At 36.0% G+C, this 26,858-nt stretch overlaps 2 protein-coding genes across 4 annotated transcripts; one reads left to right on the top strand and one right to left on the bottom strand.

Moving 5' to 3' along the window:
• The first annotated feature begins 3,837 nt into the window (after positions 1-3,837).
• Positions 3,838-10,987, top strand: LOC124409989 (T-complex protein 1 subunit epsilon). Its single transcript, XM_046888049.1, has 8 exons — positions 3,838-4,061; positions 5,980-6,205; positions 7,086-7,284; positions 7,394-7,586; positions 8,111-8,380; positions 8,911-9,096; positions 9,455-9,773; positions 9,899-10,987. Exons 1-8 carry the CDS (start codon positions 3,957-3,959, stop codon positions 10,030-10,032), a joined length of 1,632 nt encoding a protein of 543 aa, XP_046744005.1. The 5' UTR covers positions 3,838-3,956; the 3' UTR covers positions 10,033-10,987.
• A 128-nt stretch (positions 10,988-11,115) lies between these two features.
• Positions 11,116-21,536, bottom strand: LOC124409990 (5'-nucleotidase domain-containing protein 3). 3 transcript variants are annotated; one of them, XM_046888050.1, is made up of 9 exons: positions 21,064-21,535; positions 16,132-16,307; positions 15,202-15,429; positions 14,638-14,646; positions 14,390-14,527; positions 14,132-14,289; positions 13,148-13,334; positions 12,920-13,060; positions 11,116-12,200 (listed from the first exon to the last, which is right to left on the bottom strand). In XM_046888050.1, exons 1-9 carry the CDS (start codon positions 21,233-21,235, stop codon positions 11,844-11,846), a joined length of 1,566 nt encoding a protein of 521 aa, XP_046744006.1. In that variant the 5' UTR covers positions 21,236-21,535; the 3' UTR covers positions 11,116-11,843. The 3 variants fall into 3 exon arrangements, with proteins under 3 accessions (XP_046744006.1, XP_046744008.1, XP_046744007.1); XM_046888052.1 differs by lacking the exon at positions 21,064-21,535 and adding an exon at positions 17,300-17,453; XM_046888051.1 differs by lacking the exon at positions 14,638-14,646 and having other exon boundaries at positions 21,064-21,536.
• Between the last annotated feature and the right edge of the window lie 5,322 nt (positions 21,537-26,858).

Below are 26,858 nucleotides of genomic sequence, written 5' to 3'. Positions count from 1 at the left end.
CTAGGCTAATTGGAACCCCAGGAACTCAAAAAACACATGAAAAAAAGCGTAGGACCAACAGCAGAGAAATGACGATGAAAATCTGCAGTTTTTTGGCTGTCACTTTTGATCCGTTGCTCGCAGCGTATTGGGACTGCGCTCAATCGATTTCTCTCGAAAAATTACGTCGAAATAGTGCCCTCAAAAATTAATTGCAGCACTTTTCAAAGTCGTCGAAATTTTCGCCAAAAATCCAAAGGGGTTAGCCTTACTTTTTTTGCGATTTTTGGAGCCGAAAATTTCTGGTCTCCGAATTGATTTGCATGACCGTTTTTAGGCTAATTGGAACCCCAGGAACTCAAAAAACACATGAAAAAAAGCGTAGGACCAACAGCAGAGAAATGACGATGAAAATCTGCAGTTTTTTGGCTGTAACTTTTGATCCGTTGCTTGCAGCCTATTGGGACTGCGCTCAATCGATTTCTCTCGAAAAATTACGTCGAAATAGTGCCCTAAAAAATTAATTGCAGCACTTTTCAAAGTCGTCGAAATTTTCGCCAAAAATCCAAAGGGGTTAGCCTTACTTTTTTGCGATTTTTGGAGCCGAAAATTTCTGGTCTCCGAATTGATTTGCATGACCGTTTCTAGGCTAATTGGAACCCCAGGAACTCAAAAAACACATGAGAAAAAGCGTAGGACCAACAGCAGAGAAATGACGATGAAAATCTGCAGTATTTTGGCTGTAACTTTTGATCCGCTGCTCGCAGCGTATTGGGACTGCGCTCAATCGATTTCTCCCGAAAAATTACGTCGAAATAGTGCCCCAAAAAATCAATCGCAGCACTTTTCAAAGTCGTCGAAATTTTCGCCAAAAATCCAAAGGGGTTAGCCTTACTTTTTTTGCGATTTTTGGAGCCGAAAATTTCTGGTCTCCGAATTGATTTGCATGACCGTTTCTAGGCTAATTGGAACCCCAGGAACTCAAAAAACACATGAAAAAAAGCGTAGGACCAACAGCAGAGAAATGACGATGAAAATCTGCAGTTTTTTGGCTGTCACTTTTGATCCGTTGCTCGCAGCGTATTGGGACTGCGCTCAATCGATTTCTCTCGAAAAATTACGTCGAAATAGTGCCCTCAAAAATCAATTGCAGCACTTTTCAAAGTCGTCGAAATTTTCGCCAAAAATCCAAAGGTGTTAGCCTTACTTTTTTTGCGATTTTTGGAGCCGAAAATTTCTGGTCTCCGAATTGATTTGCATGACCGTTTTTAGGCTAATCGGAACCCCAGGAACTCAAAAAACACATGAAAAAAAGCGTAGGACCAACAGCAGAGAAATGACGATGAAAATCTGCAGTTTTTTGGCTGTAACTTTTGATCCGTTGCTTGCAGCCTATTGGGACTGCGCTCAATCGATTTCTCTCGAAAAATTACGTCGAAATAGTGCCCTCAAAAATTAATTGCAGCACTTTTCAAAGTCGTCGAAATTTTCGCCAAAAATCCAAAGGGGTTAGCCTTACTTTTTTGCGATTTTTGGAGCCGAAAATTTCTGGTCTCCGAATTGATTTGCATGACCGTTTCTAGGCTAATTGGAACCCCAGGAACTCAAAAAACACATGAAAAAAAGCGTAGGACCAACAGCAGAGAAATGACGATGAAAATCTGCAGTTTTTTGGCTGTCACTTTTGATCCGTTGCTTGCAGCGTATTGGGACTGCGCTCAATCGATTTCTCTCGAAAAATTACGTCGAAATAGTGCCCTCAAAAATTAATTGCAGCACTTTTCAAAGTCGTCGAAATTTTCGCCAAAAATCCAAAGGGGTTAGCCTTACTTTTTTGGTCATTTTCGCAGTTGAGAATTTTTTGTTTTCGAATCGATTCGTATGCCCCTCTCTAGATCAATCGGATGCACAGGAACTCAGAAAACACAACAAAAAAAGCGTAGGACCAACAGCAGAGAAATTACGACGCAAAGACCAGCAGCAAAAAATGGAAAAAATGCTACTTTCGTTTTTTTGCTGTCACTCCTGATTCGTTGCTCGCAGCGTATTCTGACTGCGTGCAATCGATTCCTCTTGCAAAATCACGTCGATATAGTGCGTCACAAAGTAGCTTGTAGCACTTCTCAAAATTGATGAAATTTTCAACAAAAATTCGAATGGGTCAACCTTCCTCTTTTGGCGATTTCGGAGCCGGAAAGTTCTTGATGTGGAAAAGAATTCAATGACTCCACCCTGACTAATCCGACCCTTACGATACGAATTAATTCAATCAAAACCTCGTCACAGTCAGAGTCAAAGCAATTCAAGAAATTTCGCGTATTTTTATTTATTTCGATCCAGGTTACATCAAACAGTTGTGACACAATATCATACATATCGCATTCCACAAAGGTACATTGCACGTGTACGTAGGACGTTGCTCAAGTAATACTTACAACCTAACATAATGAGTATCTCATACAGCATTCATCACAATCTCCAAATATTTTTGACACTATCTTCAATGTCATACGTAGGCTACTAGCTAAAATACTATACACTCACACCCACCCAATTGTACTGGCATGAAGACATATCAATGTGGAATAAAACTCAGAAACTCCAGGCGTGTGTTTGTTATTTCTCTTTCCCACCTCATCGAAAACCTGATGTAATTCTCGTGTTGTCATGTTTTCTCAGCAACAGCTGAGGAAGAAATTTGTTGGTTTTGGCCTGTAACTTTTCACCTGTTGCTTGCAGCGATTTCGGACCATGCGCAATCGATTTCTCTAGCTAAATTACGTCGGCCTAGGGAATCAAGAAATCAACTATATCATTTTTCAAAATCGGTAATTTTTCGGCTTAGAAAATCCAAAGGGTTAACCTTATTTTTTTGGCGATTTTGGAGTCGGAAAATTGCACTCTGAAAATCCACCGCGATATTAGCAAAATATCAATAATAAGTTTTTTCTGAAGTAAAATATATCTGCCTTATGCTATTTCAGTAGATTTCAAGCGTGAGTTCAGTTACAAGATTGCGTTTAGAATTCAGTTCAATCAAGTGGAGTAAGAAATCTTCCAGATGTCAGTTTTATCCTTGTGGTCGAGCCGAAAATTTTTATTTCAGTGATTCTTCGGTGGCACTGTGGCATACTTTCAATGTAATAACAGTGAAAATATAGTGTAAAACGCCTTGCCAGACCGTGAAATTTAAGTGTCATCTAAATAAAATCTATATAAGTGTGAATCCGCCAAGGCGTCGAATGACAACGACGAATCGAGTTATAAAATTTTTATGAAATAGTATCAACATTTAGTTCTCAAAAATAGCGCAAATTTGCATACATTCCGTCCGAAATTTGCTACATGGATATAAGCAATATGTATATACACTGTACGGAATTCCAAAACTATACGTATAGTATGTTTATTATCTTATTCTTCATTATTTCTAATTTTTAAATTTATACATAACAAAAATGGATTCGCAAATCATGCATTTAGCAATGTTGAAATTAACAGTAGGGAGTACACGCTAAAAACCTAGGCTCCCGAACCAAGATAAAAAACAAAAATGATACTTGACAGAGTCTTGACAAAGTGCGACGGACTGCTGCAGGCACTGAACTCTATACGCAGATGTTGTCAAAACTTGTCGACGGAATGTTAGCAACGGAATTCGGAATCTAGTAACTTTTGTTCACTTCGTTCCGTTGTTCCATGATCTATCGTTCCCACGGCGTCTTTGTACCACGGTATAAATTTAGCACCTGTAAGTTGGTATAACTGTCCAGGGGTTCGAAAAAACATCTGCGCTCAATGTGACCAGCCCTTGAGGTCACTCTGTTCTTCTTTATGAGCACATCATGGAACACTCTGGAAGGAAGAAGAGGCTCAGCAGTGAGCCACAAAATGGCCGTACGTTCATAGTGTGGTTCGGTCGCCCGAGTTTACGTTTACTAATACATCACGGAACTTGAACCACTATAACTTGAAACATGGCTTTTCCTGGTTCTATCGCGTTCGATGAGTACGGAAGGCCGTTCATTATCCTGCGAGATCAAGACAAGCAGAATCGTTTGACCGGCAACGATGCGATTAAGGTGAGGCATGCACATGTTTTGTAATTTCCATTGATTATATTTTCTGTGATTAGTCGCTGATCCTAGTAATTTCAACTGCTGCATCGATTAATTCAGACAAATTGCATAATTTCGTATACACTAATTTTCATAATTTTACTACTTTCCCATCGTGTGGCGGTTTTGCAATTTGGTACGCGTCACGTGTTCGTAGACCGGCAGAGTCCTCACGCATTCACGATATTTTTAGTTTTATTTCGAACTCTTGAATTGTGTTGTCCATTTAACATCCTGGTGCGAGGTGCAAAATGCAAATCTCACAATAATTTTAAATTTATCGTAAAATACTACTTGCATTTAAACACTGATCCCAATCACAGCCTTCGTCTTATAACCATATAAGGAATTTCTGTGCCGTTCTGTTCCCCCTTATTCGTTCCGTCGACCATAGACATGGCTGCATGATGCGTAGGTACGTCGGTATTACAGTTTCTTTCCTTTTTACCAATCTAAATTATTAATTACATTGTCTACTTTGTATTTCTTACAAGAATTGAATTACAGACAACCCTTTTTACAATCTTATAATTTCAATATGTACATTACTGGAAAAAATCCTTCTCTTTTCATCTCTATGGGTGAAGTATCGACTGACTTGAGATTCAACTCAATGGACAGCGTAAGAGCTAGTCCGTCTATATGTTTTGACTTTGTGTTTTCCGGAACATCTTGGTCAAATATTAAATTTACGATATATTTTTCAATTATGCACCTTGAGACACAGGAAAATTTTCATTTGAAATTTGCCTGCGATTTTAATAAAGTGTGCAAGATTAAATAAAATATGAGAAACTGAACCATTGAGTGATTCAATTAATGGACCACGCTTACTGATATGTTTCTTACAAGTTAGTTCATTCAGAATCTATATTTATATTTTGACTAATTCACATGATTTAAACATTGTCTTATTATATTTCATCGCAATACATTATTATTGTTAATTTTTTTCTATGACCATGTATTCGCTATGTTTTGTAACTCACCGTTACTCAGGTATAACGAATGGGAAAAAGATTTGAAAATTTTACAAATCTCAGAATGGAACATGGGTATTATTGTTTCACAGAAAAATTTAAACATCCTTGAAGAAATATTTTCTGCCTATTCTATTCTTATATAGAGTACAGAGAATTTTGAATACATTTGTAAGGGTGAAAACGTGATATAATTCTACAGAATATTTGTAATCTAATATAAGCACAGAGATCAAGCTTATGCAGTGGTATATTTACATTGGAGTTGCAGTTTAAAATTAAATATATGCTGATAGTACTAGTGCGTAATTATGCAGATGAATGATTTACTCATGATATTAATTTTACATTTTTTTTTAATTTTTTTATTAGAATGCTAAACCAGGACGGATTATGAGAAAATTATACATAGAATGTTGAACTTTAACCACCAGATCAAATAAATGAATAATTTTATAATAATTAGTATAAAGTCTGTTTACAAAAGCTAAAGTTCATAACTTCAACATTGCAAAACATTTTCAATAGTTATGAATGTTTAGCAACTTATGAAGTACTAGAAATGAATTTAACCCAATGAGGGCATGTTAAAGAAGAAAATTCTAATTTTGAAACACCCATGCGACTAAATCAATTTTCGATTTTTTAAATCAAATATATTTCTTTCAAGTTTTCGTTAGGTTAATGTTACAAATTGCAAACCTATTCATTTTCCAATTAATTGATGTAAAAATTTTGGACAAGAAAGTTTCTTCCAATTCAATATCGAATATTTTCATAATAACATAAATAAGATCTGTTTTTTCTATCAATAATACGCATATATTCTCTTAAAAAGCACAATATTTATGAAATGAATTTCAATATACCAAAATAACTGAATTTCATTTTCTTTTCTCTAGTCGCATATCTTGGCAGCTCGGAGTATTGCCAATACGTTGAAAACATCTCTGGGCCCCAAAGGATTGGACAAGATGTTAGTTAGCTCTGATGGTGATGTAACGGTAACAAATGATGGAGCTACGATCCTGAAAAACATGGACGTGGATCACGAAATTGCCAAGTTGATGGTGCAGCTTTCTCAATCGCAGGATGATGAGATAGGCGATGGCACAACTGGCGTTGTTGGTAAGAACCTTGAATCTACATTCAGATCATACAACATTAAAAATTAAATACAGGATGCAAAAGTGCTGAATAAGTAGAAAAAAAAGAATCTGTTTAATGATAGTAGTTGAAAATCACCAAAGGAATATAAGGCAATTTCAATAACTATGAATTTAAGTCCGGAATTCTAAATTAACAAGGTATATATGAGAAAATGGCTACATAGTGGGTGAATTTCGAAAACCAACTATTCAATTTGATAAGGGTTTGTTTTAATCAAAAGTATATAGATTGCCCTTCTTTTATGTATATTATTTTTGCTTGGAATCAAATTATAGCCACGAAGAAATATGTAAACGAACCTCTCAACTACATACCAGGAAATAAAACGAACTCGACTAGAATTAAATAATCTATCGAAATATAAATTTCCATATTTCACCCACTTCTCTAGATGCCTACATACTCATGTATATGCACTTGAAGAACTCTACACCGTGCTAAAGCATGTTGAGACGTGTGAATCTCGATTATCTCGAGAAACTCATATGTAAACAATACAAAAACCATGCAACATTAAGATCCATTGAATCGAGACTCTGAACCATTGGGCAGCTCCTCTTAATGTGCTGCACGCACTGATATGTGTCTCACATCTGCATTTTTGCCACTACACAACTTTATCTTTTTTGGGCAATATAACTAAAGCCAAGTCACTATTTCCAAACTTCAGAATAAATAAAGCGATTCAACTTGCAAAATATGATGCTAAATACGTTTATACTGTATTATTGTGCTTTATTGAATTTCAAACACGAGTTTTCTTACAGATGCAATGTTACAAACTTTAGCTTCATTATATTGTAACATTTTTGACAATTTTGGACTTCTCTTACCTTAGTATTGGCTGGCGCGCTGATGGAGCAAGCTGAGCAGCTGTTAGACAAAGGAATTCACCCAATTCGAATAGCCGATGGTTTTGAGCTCGCAGCCCAATGTGCGAACAAACATTTAGACACCATTGCGGAGGCTTTCCCTGTCAACCTCAAGGATTTGGAACCGCTAATCAAGACTGCCATGACCACTCTTGGTTCCAAAATGTGAGTGCAAGTCGAGATAATATTGTGTTGACTTGTAAATGCTGCATTTTCAATTTTTCTGGACATTCAGTGTTGTGTTTCATTAATTTTTCATTCATCATTATTTCAGTGTCAACAAGTGTCACCGACAAATGGCAGAGATTGCTGTCAATGCAGTGATGGCTGTCGCTGATTTGGAGACACGAGACGTCAATTTTGAGTTGATCAAACTCGAAGGTAAAGTTGGAGGACGCCTTGAAGATACAATGTTAGTTCGTGGCGTTGTCGTAGACAAAGACTTCAGTCATCCTCAAATGCCCAAGGTAATTATTATCATCTTTTTTTTTTTTTTTTTTTTTTTTTCTTCTGCATTCAAGATGCTTTGCGTGATCACAGTTCGTGGCTATAAACTTTATTTGTTGATTCAAGGACCAAGACCCACGAATTTTGGTCATTTAAAATTGACTCACAAAATCATTGTCTGCTTTCGAATCAAAAATTTGACTTTCCAAACTTTTTCATTATTAGTTGGAATTGTTGTATTGGTATATCTGCAAGGAGAATTTCAGCAGTTTCTTCAATGCACTGCCTGACCAGACACCTTGCTATATTATCAGCATGCTTGACTCTCTTGTATTTGAGCAATCGAAAAACTCAAATGCTGTGTCGATTTTGCTATAAGCATTTCAAAAATGTAGTTTATACATTACAAAATTTCGATTAAGAAATTGAGATAACATCATATGCGATGTTATCAAACAATCTGGTTGCAGAATAGTGTAAATTTTAATGAAAATCGTTGAAAACTGTGAGATATAACACGGTTTCCATACTCGATGTGTTACAGAGGTTGGAGAATGTGAAGTTGGCAATTCTCACTTGTCCGTTTGAGCCGCCAAAACCGAAAACTAAACATAAGCTTGACGTGACTTCTGTAGAGGACTACAGAGCATTGCGAGAATATGAACGTGAGAAATTTACTCAAATGGTATCTCAAGTCAAACAAGCCGGGGCAACGCTCGCTATTTGCCAGTGGGGATTTGACGATGAAGCCAATCACCTTCTCCTCCAGGAACACCTGCCCGCTGTTCGATGGGTCGGTGGACCCGAAATCGAGGTGCTTAAAAGTTTATTTTATTCCGCGACATCTAGCAATCTGATAAAAGTATTGGAGAAATTTACTCAATTTTGAAGTATTCAATCTAATCGGCCAGTTTAATCCAAAAAAAAGTGACATATATCGTTGATTTATTCGCATGAATTTCTTCACAAAGATTTGAAACTGTCATTTATCAGCCATCACGTTGCCAAAATTGCAAATTCTGACCTGTCAATTCCAATTATAAGTAACCCAATGATGTGAAAGCGCAATAGAAGGGGGTAGCAGTGCGAGAACAAGCGTGTGGTTCTCTTAATTATGAGCCCTGTAATTCATTCAAAAATGTATGTATTTAATACGTTTTTGAATTTATTGTGGGCTTCTTTATTTTAGTACCATGCCGACTTGGGACCTATCTGTTGCAGTGGCCCTAATGATCAATGATTATGAGAGCTGAGGGTTCTTTCACACTATTTATTATTAACTGCAATCATATATATTGTCAAAAAGGAAAGAATTATTAATGATACTGGTTGTTCAAACTTCAGTTAATTGCTATCGCCACTGGCGGTCGCATCGTTCCTCGATTCGAGGAATTGACTCCTGATAAATTGGGATACGCGGGTGTGGTCAGAGAGTTGACTTTTGGAACCACGAAGGACCGCATGCTTGTCATCGAGGAATGCAAGAACTCTCGCGCGGTAACCATTTTCATTCGTGGAGGCAATAAAATGGTAAGTATACAAATTTCTTCTCAAATTATGATCAATCTTCCTAATTTCTGAAAAAAGTCTTGTAAAAAAATATGGCAAGGAGAATTTCAGCGATGTCATTCAATGCGTCTAACTGGCCAGACACCTTGCGAAAATAATATCACAGTTTGCATATCAGCATTTGATTAGAAATGAAAAAAAATTGATTGCAAATCAAATTGTGTTACAAAATGTTCTTTATAAAATATTGATTGAGTTGAAGTTGCAGCATTCATTTTACTTAGAAAGAAATTGTCGACGCTTAATGTAGTTTTTGATCATTTTCTCTTTTTCTTTAAAGCACACTGCACTCTGTAAGTAAATTTATTATTATCCATAGATTATTGAGGAAGCGAAACGTTCCATCCACGATGCGCTGTGCGCTGTACGTAATCTCGTAACGGATGGAAGAATAGTTTATGGAGGTGGAGCAGCCGAAGTATCATGCGCATTGGCCTGCGCTGCTCATGCCGACAAGATCAGCACCCTTGAGCAGTATGCATTCCGTGCATTCGCTGATGCGCTCGAAGCCATCCCCATGGCATTAGCAGAAAACGCAGGTCTTTCTCCTGTCGATGCTCTTGCCGAAGCCAAGGCGCGTCAGCTGACCGAATCCAACTCTAGTCTTGGAATCGATTGCATGAACGTTGGCACAACTGGTACGTGTATTTTGTTAAAAATGTATCTTTTGTGTTTTTGTTTTGTCACATTTCTTTTGGTTAAACAAATCTATTTTTAAAAAGTTGAAACTTCAAAAATTTATGTTCTGTTTTTCATTTTTTAGACATGAAAGTTCAGAACGTCATCGAATCCCTGAAGAGTAAGCAGCAGCAGATATTACTTGCCACGCAATTGGTGAAGATGATATTAAAGATAGATGATATCAGATCTCCCAGTGACAATGGTATGGGAGGTTAAATCTTCCGAACATTCACAACAAAGATTGTTCAACTTTTTACGGCACGTTAACTCGACTTGATTATTGTATTATTAATACGCTTCATCTGTATTGTTTCTGATAGTTATTAAATATCATTCAGACCGCTTACTACGCTCTGATTAAACAATTAATTGAATTCACGCTAAAATTAATTTATAATAAAATAAAGCTATAATTGACATAAAAAAAATTAAAACTATGTAATTCATCTCTATTTCATCATTCAGATTGCTATTCATCGCAGGCAATATTCCGAAGGTAGAGGTTATCCCGCGTTGATGGTTACATTTTATCATATGTGCATTCTACCTACAGTGATTAGGTGAGGATTTTCCAAGGATACAATATGATTATTCAGCTCGGACTATCGCACAATTTGGTCACAATAAAAATAGATTCTGCAAATTGAAAAATCCGAAAAATATTTATAAATATTAAATATTATCAGAGATCGAATGCAGTCTGAACTGAATATACAACTTGTACTTGTGCATTTGATATAGAAAGACACGTTGCACACAAATCCATTTTGTATTCTGATTAGGTATATCATATTTTTTATACTACGTATGTAACACGCATAATGACTTGCTTCAACATTTTACAAGCATTTACGAGTAACATTAATCTAAGATGACTAAGGTTTAAAATTTGACATGAAATACACAATTATTGAAGGCAGGTGATAATGTCAAGACATAGAGAAGAACGCAGTATTGTAATTTTTGAATTCCATGCTACTCATCATCATTATTAAACTCAAATTTCGACACCAACGTAACAATGCAGGATGTCAGCAAACCCCGGAAATTCGGTAATAGCCTGACAATCGGCTGAAAAATATCTGAAATCCTTTATTATCCTTAATTTGGTGTGCCTTCATTTGTAATTACAATGAAACATTACTTTTTTATGAATAAATCAATAATCAGATACTGCGATTTCACTTAATATCTGGAAATATCGTTTATTTTGCATTATAAATCCAATTTTTGCTTTTTCTTTTTTTTCTGTCAAGGTAAAATCGCACTAATAATTCACACGCCAACTGATTGAACTAGAGCTAAATAAATTAATATCTGACAAATAATTTATCCGATCAATGTTAATACTCGTACTTTATATCTATCAATTGTAATATCTATTCGATCAGATTGATTGAGATATCCCGATGCTGCTCGGGAGAATTAGACACTTATTTGTACTAGCAAACGTCCAACAATAAGCGTACGATCATTTCAGGCAGACGTAGCGTCAACTTATATAAATCTATCGATCATTCTATTCATTCTTAACGTAATAGGCTATAACTCAAACTTAAGCTTTGGCAATATTTTCAACATTGGAAAAGGTCAATCTTGACATTACTAGGTACATCTATCGACAAACTTGGACAAACTAGCGCTACGAAACAAGCGATTGGTTTTTCCCACAGGATTTTAGAGTAAGGCAACGTTTCTACTATCAGGGAAAAATAAACTGGAATCAACGAAAATTGTACCGATCTAACTACCGAAGAAAGTTAAAAACGATTAAACAAATCTACTCAACTCCTTACGGATAAATTTAAGCGTATCAATAGCGTGAGCTTGATTTTAATTTATAATCTGAAAGAAAGGAAACTAAGTGTCTTATTTTTTGTTTCTTTTTCCTCAGTTTCCTTGAATTTTGATTTTTTTTTTTTGGTAAAGAGTTAAACACGATGAAATCGTCCTCTTAAGATTTCGAGACCGATATTGTAACGCATATTTTATACTACATGATGGAATTGATTCCTTTTACACACGGTTTACACGAAATAGCTAGTGTACTCATGGGGCATAACGCCTCTTCTCGGGTAAAAGGTGTGACTGGTCGAATAGTTTAAGAGATTGGTAATGTTGCTCATGTAGATGTCTGCGAAACGAAAGAGACGCCTAGAAAAGTAGGTCGGATTATGGTACGTTCTAAAGACTGAACCAAACTGTTGGTTGAATACGCGTTTAATATCGTTACGTAGATTATCCCTTTCTCGCATCCATTCGGTCAACTGAACCTTCGCTTCCTCGCCCTCGTAATCCTGGTGATCCTCGATCAACGCCGTCAGCATCTGCAGCCAATTCGCGTTTCTCTTAAACTCTGGATCGTTGAGATTGTCGATTTCGTGCTGAAATAAAATTTATATATAAGTTCCTCTGAAAGAAATAGAAAGAAATGAAATTTCAATTCATCTTCGGTTTTAAGGAGATGCGTTTATATAAAAGTTTGATCATAATTTCAGTATTCTCTTTTTTTGTATAATCGAAGAAATTTTCGTACGTGATGAATATAATGAATTGATAAATACTTGATATACGACTATCTCGTAATGAAATTGATGAACAGTACCGATTATTGCCGACCAACCATCTTAAAATCATCGGCGTTTATCATATGTGTGAACTTTTTCAGAAGCAAGAAGTAAGGGTTTTATCAACATAATTTAGATAATTTATTTGAAGAGATGGTTGAAAGCAAAAGTTTGGCTTACATTGTTCTTATTTTTGATTCTTTGGGTTAGAACTGTGAAGTAAAATAATTAGAAAAATGTAAAATCAAGGTCAGATTATTAAATGATTTGATATGTAGTGACCCATATTTATGGAATTTCAACAACCATAGATGTATGATGTTTAATTGGCGTTTTCATCCACCAAAAAATCGCGAAATCTATTATTTTCAATTAAACATAAATCAAAATACATGATTATCTCGACAGCTACTTTCTTATCCGCAAAAAATTCAAATTCCCGACATTTCTCAGCATCCATTGAGATTGTGATAAGATGATGAATCGGAGAACCAAATTGTTGAACGAAAATTACAAGAAATTTGGCGTCTACTTACGGTGAGTTCGGTGATGATGGCTCCCGTTCTCCAACCGTGTTCCAAGGTGACGTCTGCGAGGTCGCTGTAAGGATGGTCACCAAAGTACAACACCTGGTGTCCCCTCCAGCCCGTCATGTCTTGCAATTGTTTGACCGTTCCCTTGAGATACACTAATTTTCTTACATGTTCTTTTAAATTGGTTTCTAGTATTTTTGGACGAAGACTGAGATAACACAGTTGATTTACCTCGAGATAAATTATGCCTTTCTCCAACTTGGTTACGCGGTCCCAGAGCAGGGTGTGTTTTTTTTCGTCGTATATGCGAAGGGGTCTCGTCTCGTCGGTGAAGAATCGAGGCTTTCGCGCCTGAACGATAACTACGTCGAAATAATCCTTCCAGTCGTCACCCAGCAGAAACTTCATACCGACGTTTCTGCACAAATAATAATTGGAGGTATATAAAATCATGGTGGCCACTAAAAATAGCCACAAAAATTGTGTAACGTACTCCTGACTTTATCTGAGCAAATTGTAATTATTTTCTAACTAAAATTCGAACAGTATCGATCAATTCAAGTATCCTCGAATGAAGTTCCGAATTCATCGGAATTATTTAATTCATTGAATTCATTAATGGTCATAGAACAGAGTATATATAAAAAAAAAATCATTTCCGAATTTTGATTCTACATGGGAAAGCTTTATTTTTGCTGGTTCCGTACTGTCACTAAGTTCTCTGAGTAATGTAAAAAGTTCACATACATTCCCTGACTTTTGTGATTTTTCCCCTGACTTCTTCAACTTTTTCGTCCCTAATTTGTCCCTGACTTTTCTCTAACCTCCCTGACTTTTTCCTGACCCTTCCCGGATTTTTCTCTGATTACGCTACCTATTTTTCGAATTTCTTAACTTTTCCCCAATTTTCTGGTATTTCTTAGCTTGTTTTGCATTTTGTATTTGCAATAAAAAAAAATATGTCAATTTTGTTGCAATTTGTAATACGAATGAAATTTTTTACTTAGAGTGAGAAAAAGTCAAATTACATTTTACAAATTACAAAATAGACACTAATCTTTGATTTATCTTTTATAATTTTATTTCACTCGAATTACATATTGTAACGGCACCGAATACTTTCCTGCACGAATTCAGTGATCCTTTCTTATCAACGGAACAGAAAATCACAAGGTGCATTTTTTACAAATCTCCACTGATAATAAATCTACTTACACAAAAGGAAACGGACTGTTGGTCACGAGGAACATCTTCTTCTTGATGCCTTTCAATCTGTCGAAAAACTTTCTCATGTCCTTATTTTTCTCCAAAAAATCGCCAACGTTCTTGACCACAGTCTGGTGCATTATTGGATGGCAGCTTTGCACCGAATTCTGCAACGATAAAATGCACGCTGTACTGTTGACCGTTGACATGTGCGCGAATTCTTTAGATTATGGCGGAAAAAGTTACAAACTTCTCGATCGCTCCTACCTTCACATCGCGGAAAAGTATCTCGGGATGGTAGTCGATGCGATTTTGCACGAAGTATTCAGTAACGTTACACAAGAGACCCATTTCTGGTACAGAAAACAGATCAGCCAGTTGGACCATCTTCGTTGATCGTGGATCCTGCGATCGATATGGGATAAGTATGAAATAAATAACCGTGTTGCCTTTTTTTATGTTCACATTATTTCTTTTCAGCTATCTTGACTATTATACTTCAGATTTTGACTCACCTGCTTCGTCTAGAACACAATCCAAATTTCGTGCTTCCAAATTCAACAGTCTCATGCCAACAAAAGAAACTCATGTTACACACAGCTATAATTTATATTGTATACGAAAATTTTCGAAATTTACGTTATTCTTTATGTCGCTATTTGATTGAATATCAAAAAAGATTGTCACATACTTTAGGGACGAACGTGAAATTTGACGGAAAAATTCAAACTAAGTATTTCCAATATCTCTATATTCTTTCCACCCGTTTTGCAGTGCGCCAAATTTGAGGTAAATGGGATATTATCTATAATTGACTAAAAAAATAGAATGCTAAGAAATAAGTAAGTTTGATTCTTTGACTACTGAAAAGAGAATTGGAAGTAGATGTATTCGACAGCTAAACGATCAAATTAAACATAAATACAAACTCATGAGATCTGGATGGTCCAGTCGCCGCTGTCCGTTTATTAGCTACGGGTGGAACGTGGAGATGACATGCAACGGAAATGGTAAAAACAAGGAGAAAAAATCAGCATTCGTATTCAATACGCGCTCCAAGATTCTCGATTATTCTTCACCTGAGTGTGTTTATTCGGTGCCTCTACATAGGCGATAGGTATTATTCTGTTTTTGTAAAGCCTCAAAACCTCCTCGTCAGGCACTCGCTGTAAACCACGGTACACTGTGCCCAGCTGGATTTGTAGGAAACTGTCCAGTTTCAGAAGTAAACCTTTTTCTATGTCGTAGTGCAAACCTCGAACTGCGAATCCCTCCTGATATTCCAGCCTACCGATTTCCTCTGGATACTGCGTAACCAAATTACATAATTACCAGATTTTCAAACTCGATATAATTCACGTAATTGTAAATATAGCATATCCCAATGCTTGAATATTTGGATGATTACAGACACTTATTCATAGTGTTTCAAATTAATCACGGTGGAGAATTTTTCCCCGTATGAAAACTTGTTCCGGTTTCCTGTGTTTCATGAAAATGTTCACTAAAATCATTTTTGAACTGAATCATAGATTTCTTTATCTAATGGATTTTTCAAAATACTATATTCGAAAAATCTATTCCGCAGAATTTCAAGCGGTAAAATATCGAAGTATAGAAGAGTCAAAGTGTAAAAAGGTCAAAGTGCAGAAAACTGAAATACAGAAACGCATGAATGAAAAAGAATACACCTACATTTCGACTTTTCTATACTTGGACTTTCTAAATTTTCTTTCTGAACGCAATAGGTTTTCGCGGTTTCAAAAATTGAAGATTGTGCCCCTTTTATTCCCTGATATTTGTATATTTTCACCTTCACCCAAAATAAACTCATATTTCAATAATATTCTTATATTTTCTTTGATTCAACCTACGAAAATTTATCATTAGAAGCAATCCGTTTTTAGTTGAATATGAACTTACTAGAAGGTCTGTCTACTATTAATTAAAATTTATTTGAAGCAATGAATTTAAAAAAAATTTTCCATGGATAAGAAAAGTGCTCGCACCTTGTATTTTTGAATGAGCATGTCTCGTCCCAGATTGTAGAGCAGGTAGTCCATCGACGGCTTGTAACAGGCCAGTGTGTAGTCATAATCGAAGCCATAGACTTGCACCTCCTCCAGATCGAGCTCATTGCACGCGAAAACACCGTTCGCATTAACGTCCAATGGTAATTTTTTTGCTAAACAAGAGAATTTTTGTGGCAAATTTATCATCGGCTAAATTCTGAAAAGGTTCCTAATCAATGGCCACTGAGGTAAACGATATGATTACATCACCTATTACAGAATATAAAATCATCACCTTGTTTGCAAATTCATTGTAAAATTGAAAAGCTGAATATTTATTTGTACCGTTAATCATGCACTTTTCAGCGTTTTAATTTTTGTCTGGAAATGAAAATATTTTCTTACTTCTTTCATTAACAGTCGCTATTAGGTTTTACTACGGGTGCAAGCGACGATTATTATAAAACGGAACATTTGGAATTTATAAGGACGTGTATAGGTGTACCTATGTGAAATGGAATTTATAATTGCTCGGTGAATCAAGTTTTAATTAGAAGTTTTCTGACCACATGAGAATAATACATTATAAATATTGCATGCGGAATGATAATCGGCGTGTGAATAATTCAACATTCCGTTTCGCACCCATGAAGACTGCGCTGAAAATTTCTCTCATCCATGCATGTAGATATGGGACATCATTTTTGCAATCGAATATCACTTTAAGTTTGAATTTTTTGTGTGCTTCATTTTGATTTATGTCATGCCACCTATTAAAAGTAGAGTTCGCGATTATTTTCAACATTTTTATCTCAATTTATTCGCGAATCACAAATTTTCGAAAAATTTCCTGTTTCGATACTTCAAAATTTAAATCTAAATCTAAAACGATATGAGATAATGAGAATAACTAAAAATTCAGCATATAAAAAATTTGACTGAAAAATCTTGACAAATTAAAAAAAAAATAATACCCCGTATGTATTCGAAAACTGCTATGCATGTTCCTCACATAATATACAATTATTATAATTGTTGCTGATTTTTAAACGACGATAAGTAAAACAAGGCGGTGTTAATGACCAGTCAACCTGCAGGCTAATGATAAACGTGCTTTCACTTCACGTACAACCACGTACATATTCAACACGGCATGTATATCCACGTCTACATGTGTAAACTGCTAGGCAACCGGCAGGTAACACCCAATTGCTTATGTGGATCACGTATGTAGAATTGTACACGACATACATGCATGAATAGTATATAGATGTGTACGCCTCGCTCGATTCATCTAGCCGGTGAATTGGGTCGCTATCTATTACAAGTATTTTCTCTGTTACTTTTCAATACATTGTAGGTACATTGTGCATATATAACAATACGATTACAATGTCTTATCAATTTAAAAAAAATTCATTTTATGCACGTGGCACATTCCAAAGATTTTCAAATCCATATGCATTGAAATGTTGCAGTAGACATATGTTTGCAATTTCTCGTGTTTGTCTCATAAATGTCAATCGATTTGTATCGCGTTTTGATAATTGAATACGCCTGCGATAGTTGCCGACTTGCATATCCGCGAAAACTTACAGGTTTCAAAATCAGTCGGAAGAAATACAGCAAACTATAGATAATTAGAATTGTTTCTTTGACGAGATATATAGTGTTAATACATAAGATGATTCAATTCTCTTCACGGTGTGAATTTTCTAAACGACAATGGTAGCTTAATTTACATCTCTTAAATCTTATATTGACAGTACAATCAACCATGTATAAGTATTTATGATTCCGTTGTTCGGACTTCAGAGCCACAGAGCTCTTATCGCCGAGTAGTATCAGTGTCAGTGGGTGAGGATTGGAATAGCTTAATGGCCAGCTGCAGAATAATCTTGATCAGCGAGTTACAACCGTTGCATCGCGTTCCTATTTATGTTGCAGTTAAGAGATCGGTGTTATATACGTTTTTCATTTATCGATCATTACACGTATAACCAGGGATGTAACATCGCTAAATAAATTGCACGTATATAAATAAACTCACGGATGCACGCAACAAGCTATTATATGTAATGAGTCCAGAAGAGGGGACGAATTGCAGAACCCTATTATCATTAGATGATTAGATGAGCGATTACGTGATTTGATGGGACTCTTGGGCCCCGTGACACGGCATGACGGTTATATCTTGCGATTTTCACATAAAAGATGATTGGACAGACAGTTTGGTCAAGACATTTCGAGACCATATGATTAGAAAATTCACCAATCAAACTTTCGAAACTTGGGATTCGTAATGATGATCGGAGAGTTTAGGTATTGACAAGATACTCAGGAGAATTGTTCGGCCGTATTTTGAAACTATATATATTATATATGTGAAATTCTTGATCATCAACAATTTATCGTAATGATATGGAAATGGAAATAATTCAGCGTAATTATAGGCTTAAAGATACGGTTCAAAGTCGGTCATTGATTTGATTACAATTGTTAGAGGTCTTTAGCCTTTCAAATCAAGAGCCATCGTAGTATGGAATAGTGAAATTTCAATAAAGAGTCATGACTTTTCAAAAACGGTTATTGCAGAAGAAAGAAAAAAAAAAAAAAAATGGATGAAAATGTGTTCTACAGGTAGTAATATATGTATACACAGAGGTTTCTTCGGGAACATCAAAGATTCTGGAAATTAAATAACAAAGCAAATAAATTAAAACATGATTTGATGATGACAACAGAGATTGAACTACCTTTACCTATTCGCATTTTTTTAACTGTGCTTCAATTAGATAATTACAACACGAATCAATCAGTATTTTTCACATTTGTCAAATGTCGTTTTTTCTTGTTACCCGGTACAACGAGACAATGCAACAGTTCCGGCAACAGTCATACTAGACATTCTCATGATCTGCCTGTTACGTGAACAAATGTTCGACAAGAACATCGCGTTCAAATGTTTGGCATACCCTGAATACACCAACTGCTCTACTTTACAGCAGTTTCAATGATGTTTCACAAATTTCTTGCAGTTGTACTCACATCAATTCTCTAATGATATAACAAATTCTTATTGTTAAGGGTATAAGAAAGCTGAGAGAATATCGCGTTTTGAATACAAAAATCATACGAATATTTCGTTTATTAGAGAACACAGTTGTAATTAAATTAGGCTCAATTAACTTGATTAACATGCGGCGCCTGAATCACCATTTGCAATATTTTTGGCCAGAAACTCGAAAAGTAAATTGTGCATGATATGCATACTAAATAAAAAGTAAACAATGCGAACCAAGCTATCATGTAATAGCGACGATACGAATACGTTGAATACCGCGAAATTTCGCATCTTATTGCTAGATTATTCACGCATTGCTTACACAGAATTCAAAACACGTTTGTTTCTTTAATACCGATACTCAACACTGTATCACTTGCTCGTATATAGTTTGGCTTAAATAATGATACAACAGTAGGACAAAGTCAGCAACTAGAATAAATTCAGATAAATTCAATGAAAACTTTTATCCTTCATCATTGATATATAAATTAACAATACCGTAATTTATAATTGATATATGATCATTGGTGTTTGAGACGATGGACATTTATTACAAAATTTTTTACGAAATCCAAAATCGTATAAATTCCGATTCAATAGTCAAAACAAGTGACATTCCACGCGGTCGGTAAAGAAGGTCTGATTTCAGTATCCTTTCGTTCTTTAAGAGGATGCTGTAATTAGTCTTTACCGACCACGTCAAATTCACTTATTTTGACTGCTATTGTCTGTGTCATGTCCAAAACTGTTTGAAAAAATATAAAAATGTTGTGGGAAAATTTTACCGTGTTTAAAGTGCCGAAGGTTGATAATTTATGTTGAAAATGGATTATAATCCGCTTATTCGCACCTCTACTGTATTTTAGGGGTTATTTCGATTGTTGAAAATAAAGTGCAATAGAATAACCTATATTCAATGCGCTATGATTCATATGAAAAGAAAGTACACGATAATATAGTAATAATTATTGCGCAGGTATTACGGATTATTGCAAAGCTGCTCAGTCCCGTTTGATTTGATTGGCTTATTCCCAGTTCGAACCGCCGCAGGTGGCTGACGGAGGAGCTAAAATTTTTGCCTCAGCCTCATTTTTCCAGCCTGTATTAGTGTTGCATGATCTCCACTGAAATATCGATATATATCGCGCTCTTCAATATCGATATTGTGAATATACTGCTGGTCAAATATCGATATCCAAAATATCGATAAATATGTTACTTGGAAAAAGACCTGTAAATCTGCCTTAGTTAAAGTTATTTATTCAGACTTATATGTCAAATTCAACTATACAAAAAACAAATTGCACACATGTCTAGTGAAAATGTGAAAAATTAAAAAACAAGTTGCCAATATTCCAAAGGCAAAGTAGTTAGAAACGGTAACTCTCGCAAATATTACAATGCAAAAATCAAAGGGTTTTCCACTGGATTTCGATACACTCTTATCGATAATCCAGTAAAAATATCGATAGTTATCGATATCAGTAAATATCGTGCAACACTAGCCCTGAACGTAAAACCGTGTTCGATACAAAGAATTGCAACACGCTTACAATTAGCCCGATCCCCACCTGTTGCGCCTACGTTTCGCAATTTTTGACGCCAATGTACGCGGATCAATTCCGAAGAGCAGCGAGAGAGTAGGCGTAGGTACTCAAATCATCGAACTGGAGCATCGGGATGGCTATAAGTAATCAGTACGATTGCGCAGGCGCCTAGTTCTCGACCTGCGCAACGCGGCTAGAAGCTCATGAGCTCAGGTTCCGCTAGGCAGCCGCGTGCTCGGCCGTCTGCGGCGTCCGTAAGCATAAGCACTGGATGGCAATTCACATATCACCGATAGAATGAAGTTTTCTACTCACATTCGCACTTCGCCTTGGTGTTCAAGTAGTTCTGACGCATGGTTTCGCGTGATATTTTTCTGTGACTGTAACCCGGCTGCTGGGTGTATTTCCTGACTTCATTTCTGCAGAGATATCGCGTATTTCTCGCCGCGCCGCTCAAGAGCAAAACCACCGTCGCTTTGCCTAACATGGTGGACCGATGACGCTGCCGGGCCAACTGGTCCGATTGCTAGGGAGCTCTCTGTTCATTCGTGACGTTGAACAGAAATACGCGCGGAATACCTGCCCGGCCGGTATTCGTCCGGCGTAATGCCCTTCATTTCTCGTTGCGCAATTTTCGCCAATTCTTACCGCGGCCTTGATTTGTCAACGCTTATCGTTACGGATCTATAAAACGCGAATGCCACTCTATCTGCGATGGATATTCACTCGCGCACATGCCTCGCGATATTATTCGAAACGCTCTGCGCCGTTGCGGTGCGTGATTCTTATTTCCGGTATTTCACGTTATGTTGGCGCCTTTGCCCGCGGCGCCGTTTTCAACGATCAATCTTTCCTAATTTGTATCGGGGTTTAGAACATTTTATCAGTAAACTCAACATCGATGAGACTGTATTGTAAATAGGTGCCATGGAAGAAAATTTTTTACTTCTTTATTTCTGGCAAAAATTAATTGATCTAATCTGTGTATTATCTGATCTGACCATGTGTAATTCATACCACTAACCACATCTAATTAGTTATATAAATATATATCGTTGAACTAGATATATAATTCATAGTTATAAATAGATTTTTATATTATACATGCAGTAGATTGGACTAGATGAACAATATTTGTATGTTATAATTAGAAGTATTAACCTTTTTTTCTCAGGTTTATTCTACAGTTTTCTACCTTATTAATTACCGCGTCACGTGACCTGAATATTAGGATCGTATTACTTTCGTTCCACAGAATTTAACCGTTTCCGAACGTTCTATCACATACGAGCAAAATATTCTTTAAATGAATAAAAACTAATGTTAGTACGCGAAAAAACATAACTTAATTAATAATTTTTTTTCTTGACCTCACTTGCTACTTTGCTGTGCATGTCACATGTTCAATGAAGACATTAATGATTTTGATTCATCATCGGTTGCAAAGCACAATTCCCCTCCAAGTTGAAATTTTCTACACGGAGAGTAATTTCTAGTTATGGTTACTATACAGTCCTATAATAACTATAATAACTATAATATTCATATTTTTTTTACCAGGAAATGTGGCATAACGTATGTTACTGCTTCTTTTGATTATAGTCACACTCAATAATTACTTACTTAATTTGGAAGAATACTTAAACCTTTCTTACACCAATATCCATTTTATTAGAATTTCAGAGTAATTATAATAAATGCAATTTTTGTCAGTGCATACCATAAATACTTTCCCAAATTTCACTTTACACTGTTATACACCAGAAACTAAAGTGATTTGAGTTGGCCTGCTTTCAGAATCAATTCCGCTTACAAACTCTAACGTTTACATATTTATCAAGCAGTGTATCAAATTGATGTATAAACAAAAAGTGCTGAAAAAAATCATGGAATACGTAACAATTAACGTGATTCAGAGATTTGTGCAACAATGTAACAAATACTGAAGTATGCATGAGGCGATTTGAGCCAATGTGTGTTTAAGCATCTATTTCTCTACTTACGAAAGAGAGAACTGGACCGAGTGTTACTTACTCCGCGTGGGGGGCAACGTGCAGGAACGTAGAAAGTCACGGAAATAGAGTGAATATAGTCTTGAAGGAATTTGGCGCGAGGCACAGTCTGCCAAATAACCGCGTCTGTCAAGAAATTTAAATTCCTCGAGCAAACCCTGCTTAATTTGAGCTTGTAAACGCCTCGCTAGCAATGAATTGTCGCAATCATATTTGCGTTGCTGAATATTTCATCACACCAAATGAGCGTCACTCTAGAATGCAGATTAGCCACACAGAGTAAACCAACATCACGATCAGTGCTGTCGTTTAATTTTTTCGCGCAACGTGATCTTGACTGAAATTTTTATCCGCTACTACATTCTTCATTTTCCTTATTCCCGAAGAGAAATAAATGACTACTGATGTATAAGAGGAAATGTAAATTAATAATGTCTAATTGTTTTCAGATCATCTCAAAGTCGAGCACTTTGTGAATTTTTTAAAACACATTCGGATAAAAAATAGTCGTCTTTTGTCACGTGAAAATTGTATATATATATGTTATTGAATACGAAACTTATTACACATTTTATACCAGCTTCGTTTTCAGAATTAAAGAAAATGCCTACAAATCTACCGATCACTGCATAGCATTTGACGAAGATTATTCGTTTATTAAAAATAATGCTACATGTAGTGTTCATTCCGCAGTTTGATTCTCAGAAAATACTTACAACGCTGTCGTCTCGAAGAGTAGACATGTGCCGATGTCTCGTGCGAGAAAGCAGTGCTTTTTCGTCCTTATTTCTGGTATAATAATACACATCTACCGGGTGGAGTATTGTATGCAGAGTTCTGTAGGAGGCGTCTTCTTCGTCTTTCTAAAATTTAACTAAACGTTAACGTCCCAGCAAGTCCACTTTATATTTGTGTTATTTTTTACATTTCTGTTAGTGAATATGACACAAATTTTTTTTAATTTTAACATTTAAGTTGTCATATCAACATTGTATTTGTATTTTTTACTTTTTGTTTACTTGGCAGTGCATTAAAAAATGGTTAAATCGACCCAAATCTTTTAGTGAACCTGTTGGGACATTTTTTTTCTAATCGTGTATAGTGCCATGTAAAAAAATATTGTATTTGTGTAGTTAGAATTTCTGAATTATTCTGTGTTGTTGTTTTTTCTTACTTTGTTTTTTAACTGCCCACATTTCCCTTTTTTTTAGATTTTGTTTTATTGCAAATCTTTTCTCTTTCGAAATTGTAGTTTTGTGTACTTGGCACGTCAAGACAAAATTTACAGTACTATTCGACGGTGCTACTCTTGGAATGAAAATATCGTATGTCAGATACCATTGCATGAATTACGATTGAGAAGAGTGACGTAGAAGCTCGTTGCTGTCAGTCCGCACAAGCTTCAGCTACTCGTCTCGCTTTTCTTGATAAGTACATATCTTTAAAGTCATCAAGATATCGCGCGAACTCTCAAGGCTGGCGATGAAACATATCACGTGTCATTTTCTACCACATGGATTTCTCGATGATTTATAGTGTAATGTTATACCGAGTTTGGAGGAGTAACAATTACGTAAAGGCAAATTATGACAGCATATTTCAATTTGAATGTACAAGTTGAATATGAAAAAAAAACTGGAAAAATTATTGTATGCTAATAAAACATGTGTACCTGGAAAAAATCCTGTTCAAAAATAATTATTTCCCTTTTTTTATCAGCCAAAAGCTCAATACATTTTTTGAAGCGTGGGGCTATCAATTTATATTAGATATTTGTAGTTCACGAATGTAATGATTTGATGGATACTCAAAGCGTGTCTATATTGTGATGAGATAATTAAAAAGTATCGATTTTCGGTCAACCAACCTCTTTGAGGGTGGGCTTTGGTGAAATTCTCGTAATATCGCGTTTTTGTTTTTGAAATGACTGAAGGAGATAGAATCAAAAAATTATAGTACACGTGTTCTGAAAAAGAAAATTTCAATCTGTTGCGACGAAAGTCCATGCGCAAAAAAATATTTGGTAGCAAATGCGCAGGAAATCTTCCGCCGAAAATTCTTTGCGCAGAAGGTAATAATTTTTTTTACACGAAACACACTACCATAAGATCCAAATCTTGTAGGACGGAATTTTGGATTCCCTCTTTTGACGAAAACATCGTTTTCATCAAAATTTTACAGAAATCTCCCCTCAAGGGCATTGAGCATAGTGTCGCGTGACCGATTCAAGATGTTTAACAAAAATCTATCTCATTCGTTCGTAAAACGTAGTTGATTCAAAACATAACCTCAAAGTCTGTACGTCTCGCGACGAAATAAATAGATAAGAAATCCGCACGACATTCATTCAGCGTTAACTGACCAGAGCACACTTTCGGACAATAGCACGATCATTTTGCGAAAAATTCCAAATCGATTCAGAGTTTTACGAATGAATGAGATGGATTCCCGATGAAACTCTTAAATCGGTCACGTGACACCACGCTTAAAAAACCTTAAAAGAGTCTTCAAAGATTAAATAGCGCGTCAAGCTTATTATACGAAGTGTTGCACGTCAGCTGGGGATGGCAACTAATGATTGACGAGCGCTCTCGCAGAGAAAGAGAGAGAGGGAGAGAAAGAGAGAGAGAGATTCGGTGGTTATACACGTCTCGTCGGCATGCCGCTGCTCTCGAAGGAAGGCACGCTATGTATGTTATACGTATCTGATCATTCGTCGATCCATCGGGCTCGACAGCCACTGCGTCTCACATTAGATGAGCTGCTGACCCGGTTGTCTTCTTCTGCACATTAATCCACGTTACAAGTACCGCATTTATGCCGCCCCGCTGAACCGCAGTCGTGAAAATCTACGGGAAGAATCTCAGCTGTCATCAGTCCTCGTCGTCGTTCTTTAGCTGCACGTCTTCATATGTACCTACGCTTGCATTATTATACACTGCACTTCGTCTTATCTGACGGTTATTCACTCGGGGGAAATCAGTCAGTTTGAAATTTCCGCGTTCAAATTTACAGCCACAAATCAAACTCAATGACAACGTTTATGATTGCTGCAGGATCGAAATCCTGTTTTCTAGGTACAGGACAGCAATGAAATTCATTGTAAAAATTATACGATCACGTGGGAAATTTTGTCAATTTGAAATCATGAAATCACTGAAATATGGGAAAAAGAGTTGAGGCATTAGGAAGTTACGTTCTATATAGATTTTATCACGATCTCAGCGTTCTTTACTGTGCAATATTTCAAAATGTTTTGCCTAATTTGTCATTGGAAAGCTAAGAAACAATACAGGGTTTTATTAGCTCTGATCACAAGTTATCATTAGAATAAGTGAATTCGGATAAAATACAGAAAAGACCTAGAAAGTTTACGAGCGATGATCGTTTGAGTTATCAATTTCGTCAGCGTTGATGTGTATGTGTATTATACTTAATAAAGAAAAATGATGACAGAGCGATTAGCATTTACTGTGGTCCTTAATAAAAATTTTACGGCATAGGGTGACAATTGCGTGTTTGGAGCCTGTAATGTGCAATGAAGTAATAATGCTAATTGTGGGACCGATTAGTCTAACTGATAGACTAATGTCAGACGGATCAATAATCGTGGTTGGTTTTGACTAAAATTGAATTTCAAACATACATGAAACTTGTGAAGTAGCCGAAGAGTTATTTCACATCCTCACGTGAATCGCCAAGTATTATACAGCGTCCAGCTTAATCGACTTGCGCAATATGTGAATTCATAATATTATTAAACTGCAAAGAAAAAAAGAAGAAAAATTTAAATTGCCATGACAAAATGCAATCTTTTTTCTAAGAGTCTTTTGCATGGTCGAAACGGCCATTTTAAGATAAATGGCTTATTACGTCAGGAACTTTATACGTCCGAATTTGAAAGTGCAAAAACCCGAGAATTTTCACGATCTTATATTGTTCATACTTCAGGAATCCGATGTCTGACAAAATTCACTTTTTTGTGAAAAGTTGTTTTATTAAATATTCTTTTTCTGTTCGTCGAATGTAGAGACCGTAGAAAAGAGCGATATACTTTTCATTGGAGTTGAATTGAGAATGTATCCAGTATACATGGCA

The sequence above is a fragment of the Diprion similis genome, chromosome 8 (genome assembly GCF_021155765.1).
Source record: "Diprion similis isolate iyDipSimi1 chromosome 8, iyDipSimi1.1, whole genome shotgun sequence".
In the NCBI taxonomy this organism is placed as follows: domain Eukaryota; kingdom Metazoa; phylum Arthropoda; class Insecta; order Hymenoptera; family Diprionidae; genus Diprion; species Diprion similis.
Note: the sequence above shows the minus strand (reverse complement) of the source record. Positions and strands in the feature narration are given on the sequence as shown.

What these genes read in the sequence shown, in the direction of transcription:
- LOC124409989 (XM_046888049.1), top strand. Translation starts at nt 3,957, where the DNA reads ATGGCTTTTCCTGGTTCTATCGCGTTCGATGAGTACGGAAGGCCGTTC. An exon ending in CCGGCAACGATGCGATTAAG is followed by an intron (nt 4,062 to 5,979) that starts GTGAGGCATGCA and finishes TCTTTTCTCTAG; the next exon opens with TCGCATATCTTGGCAGCTCG. An exon ending in TCGGTGGACCCGAAATCGAG is followed by an intron (nt 8,381 to 8,910) that starts GTGCTTAAAAGT and finishes TTCAAACTTCAG; the next exon opens with TTAATTGCTATCGCCACTGG.
- LOC124409990 (XM_046888050.1), bottom strand. Translation starts at nt 21,235, where the DNA reads ATGTTAGGCAAAGCGACGGTGGTTTTGCTCTTGAGCGGCGCGGCGAGA. An exon ending in TGCTCATTCAAAAATACAAG is followed by an intron (nt 15,430 to 16,131) that starts GTGCGAGCACTT and finishes TTGGTTACGCAG; the next exon opens with TATCCAGAGGAAATCGGTAG. An exon ending in CCATCATCACCGAACTCACC is followed by an intron (nt 12,201 to 12,919) that starts GTAAGTAGACGC and finishes ATTTTATTTCAG; the next exon opens with CACGAAATCGACAATCTCAA.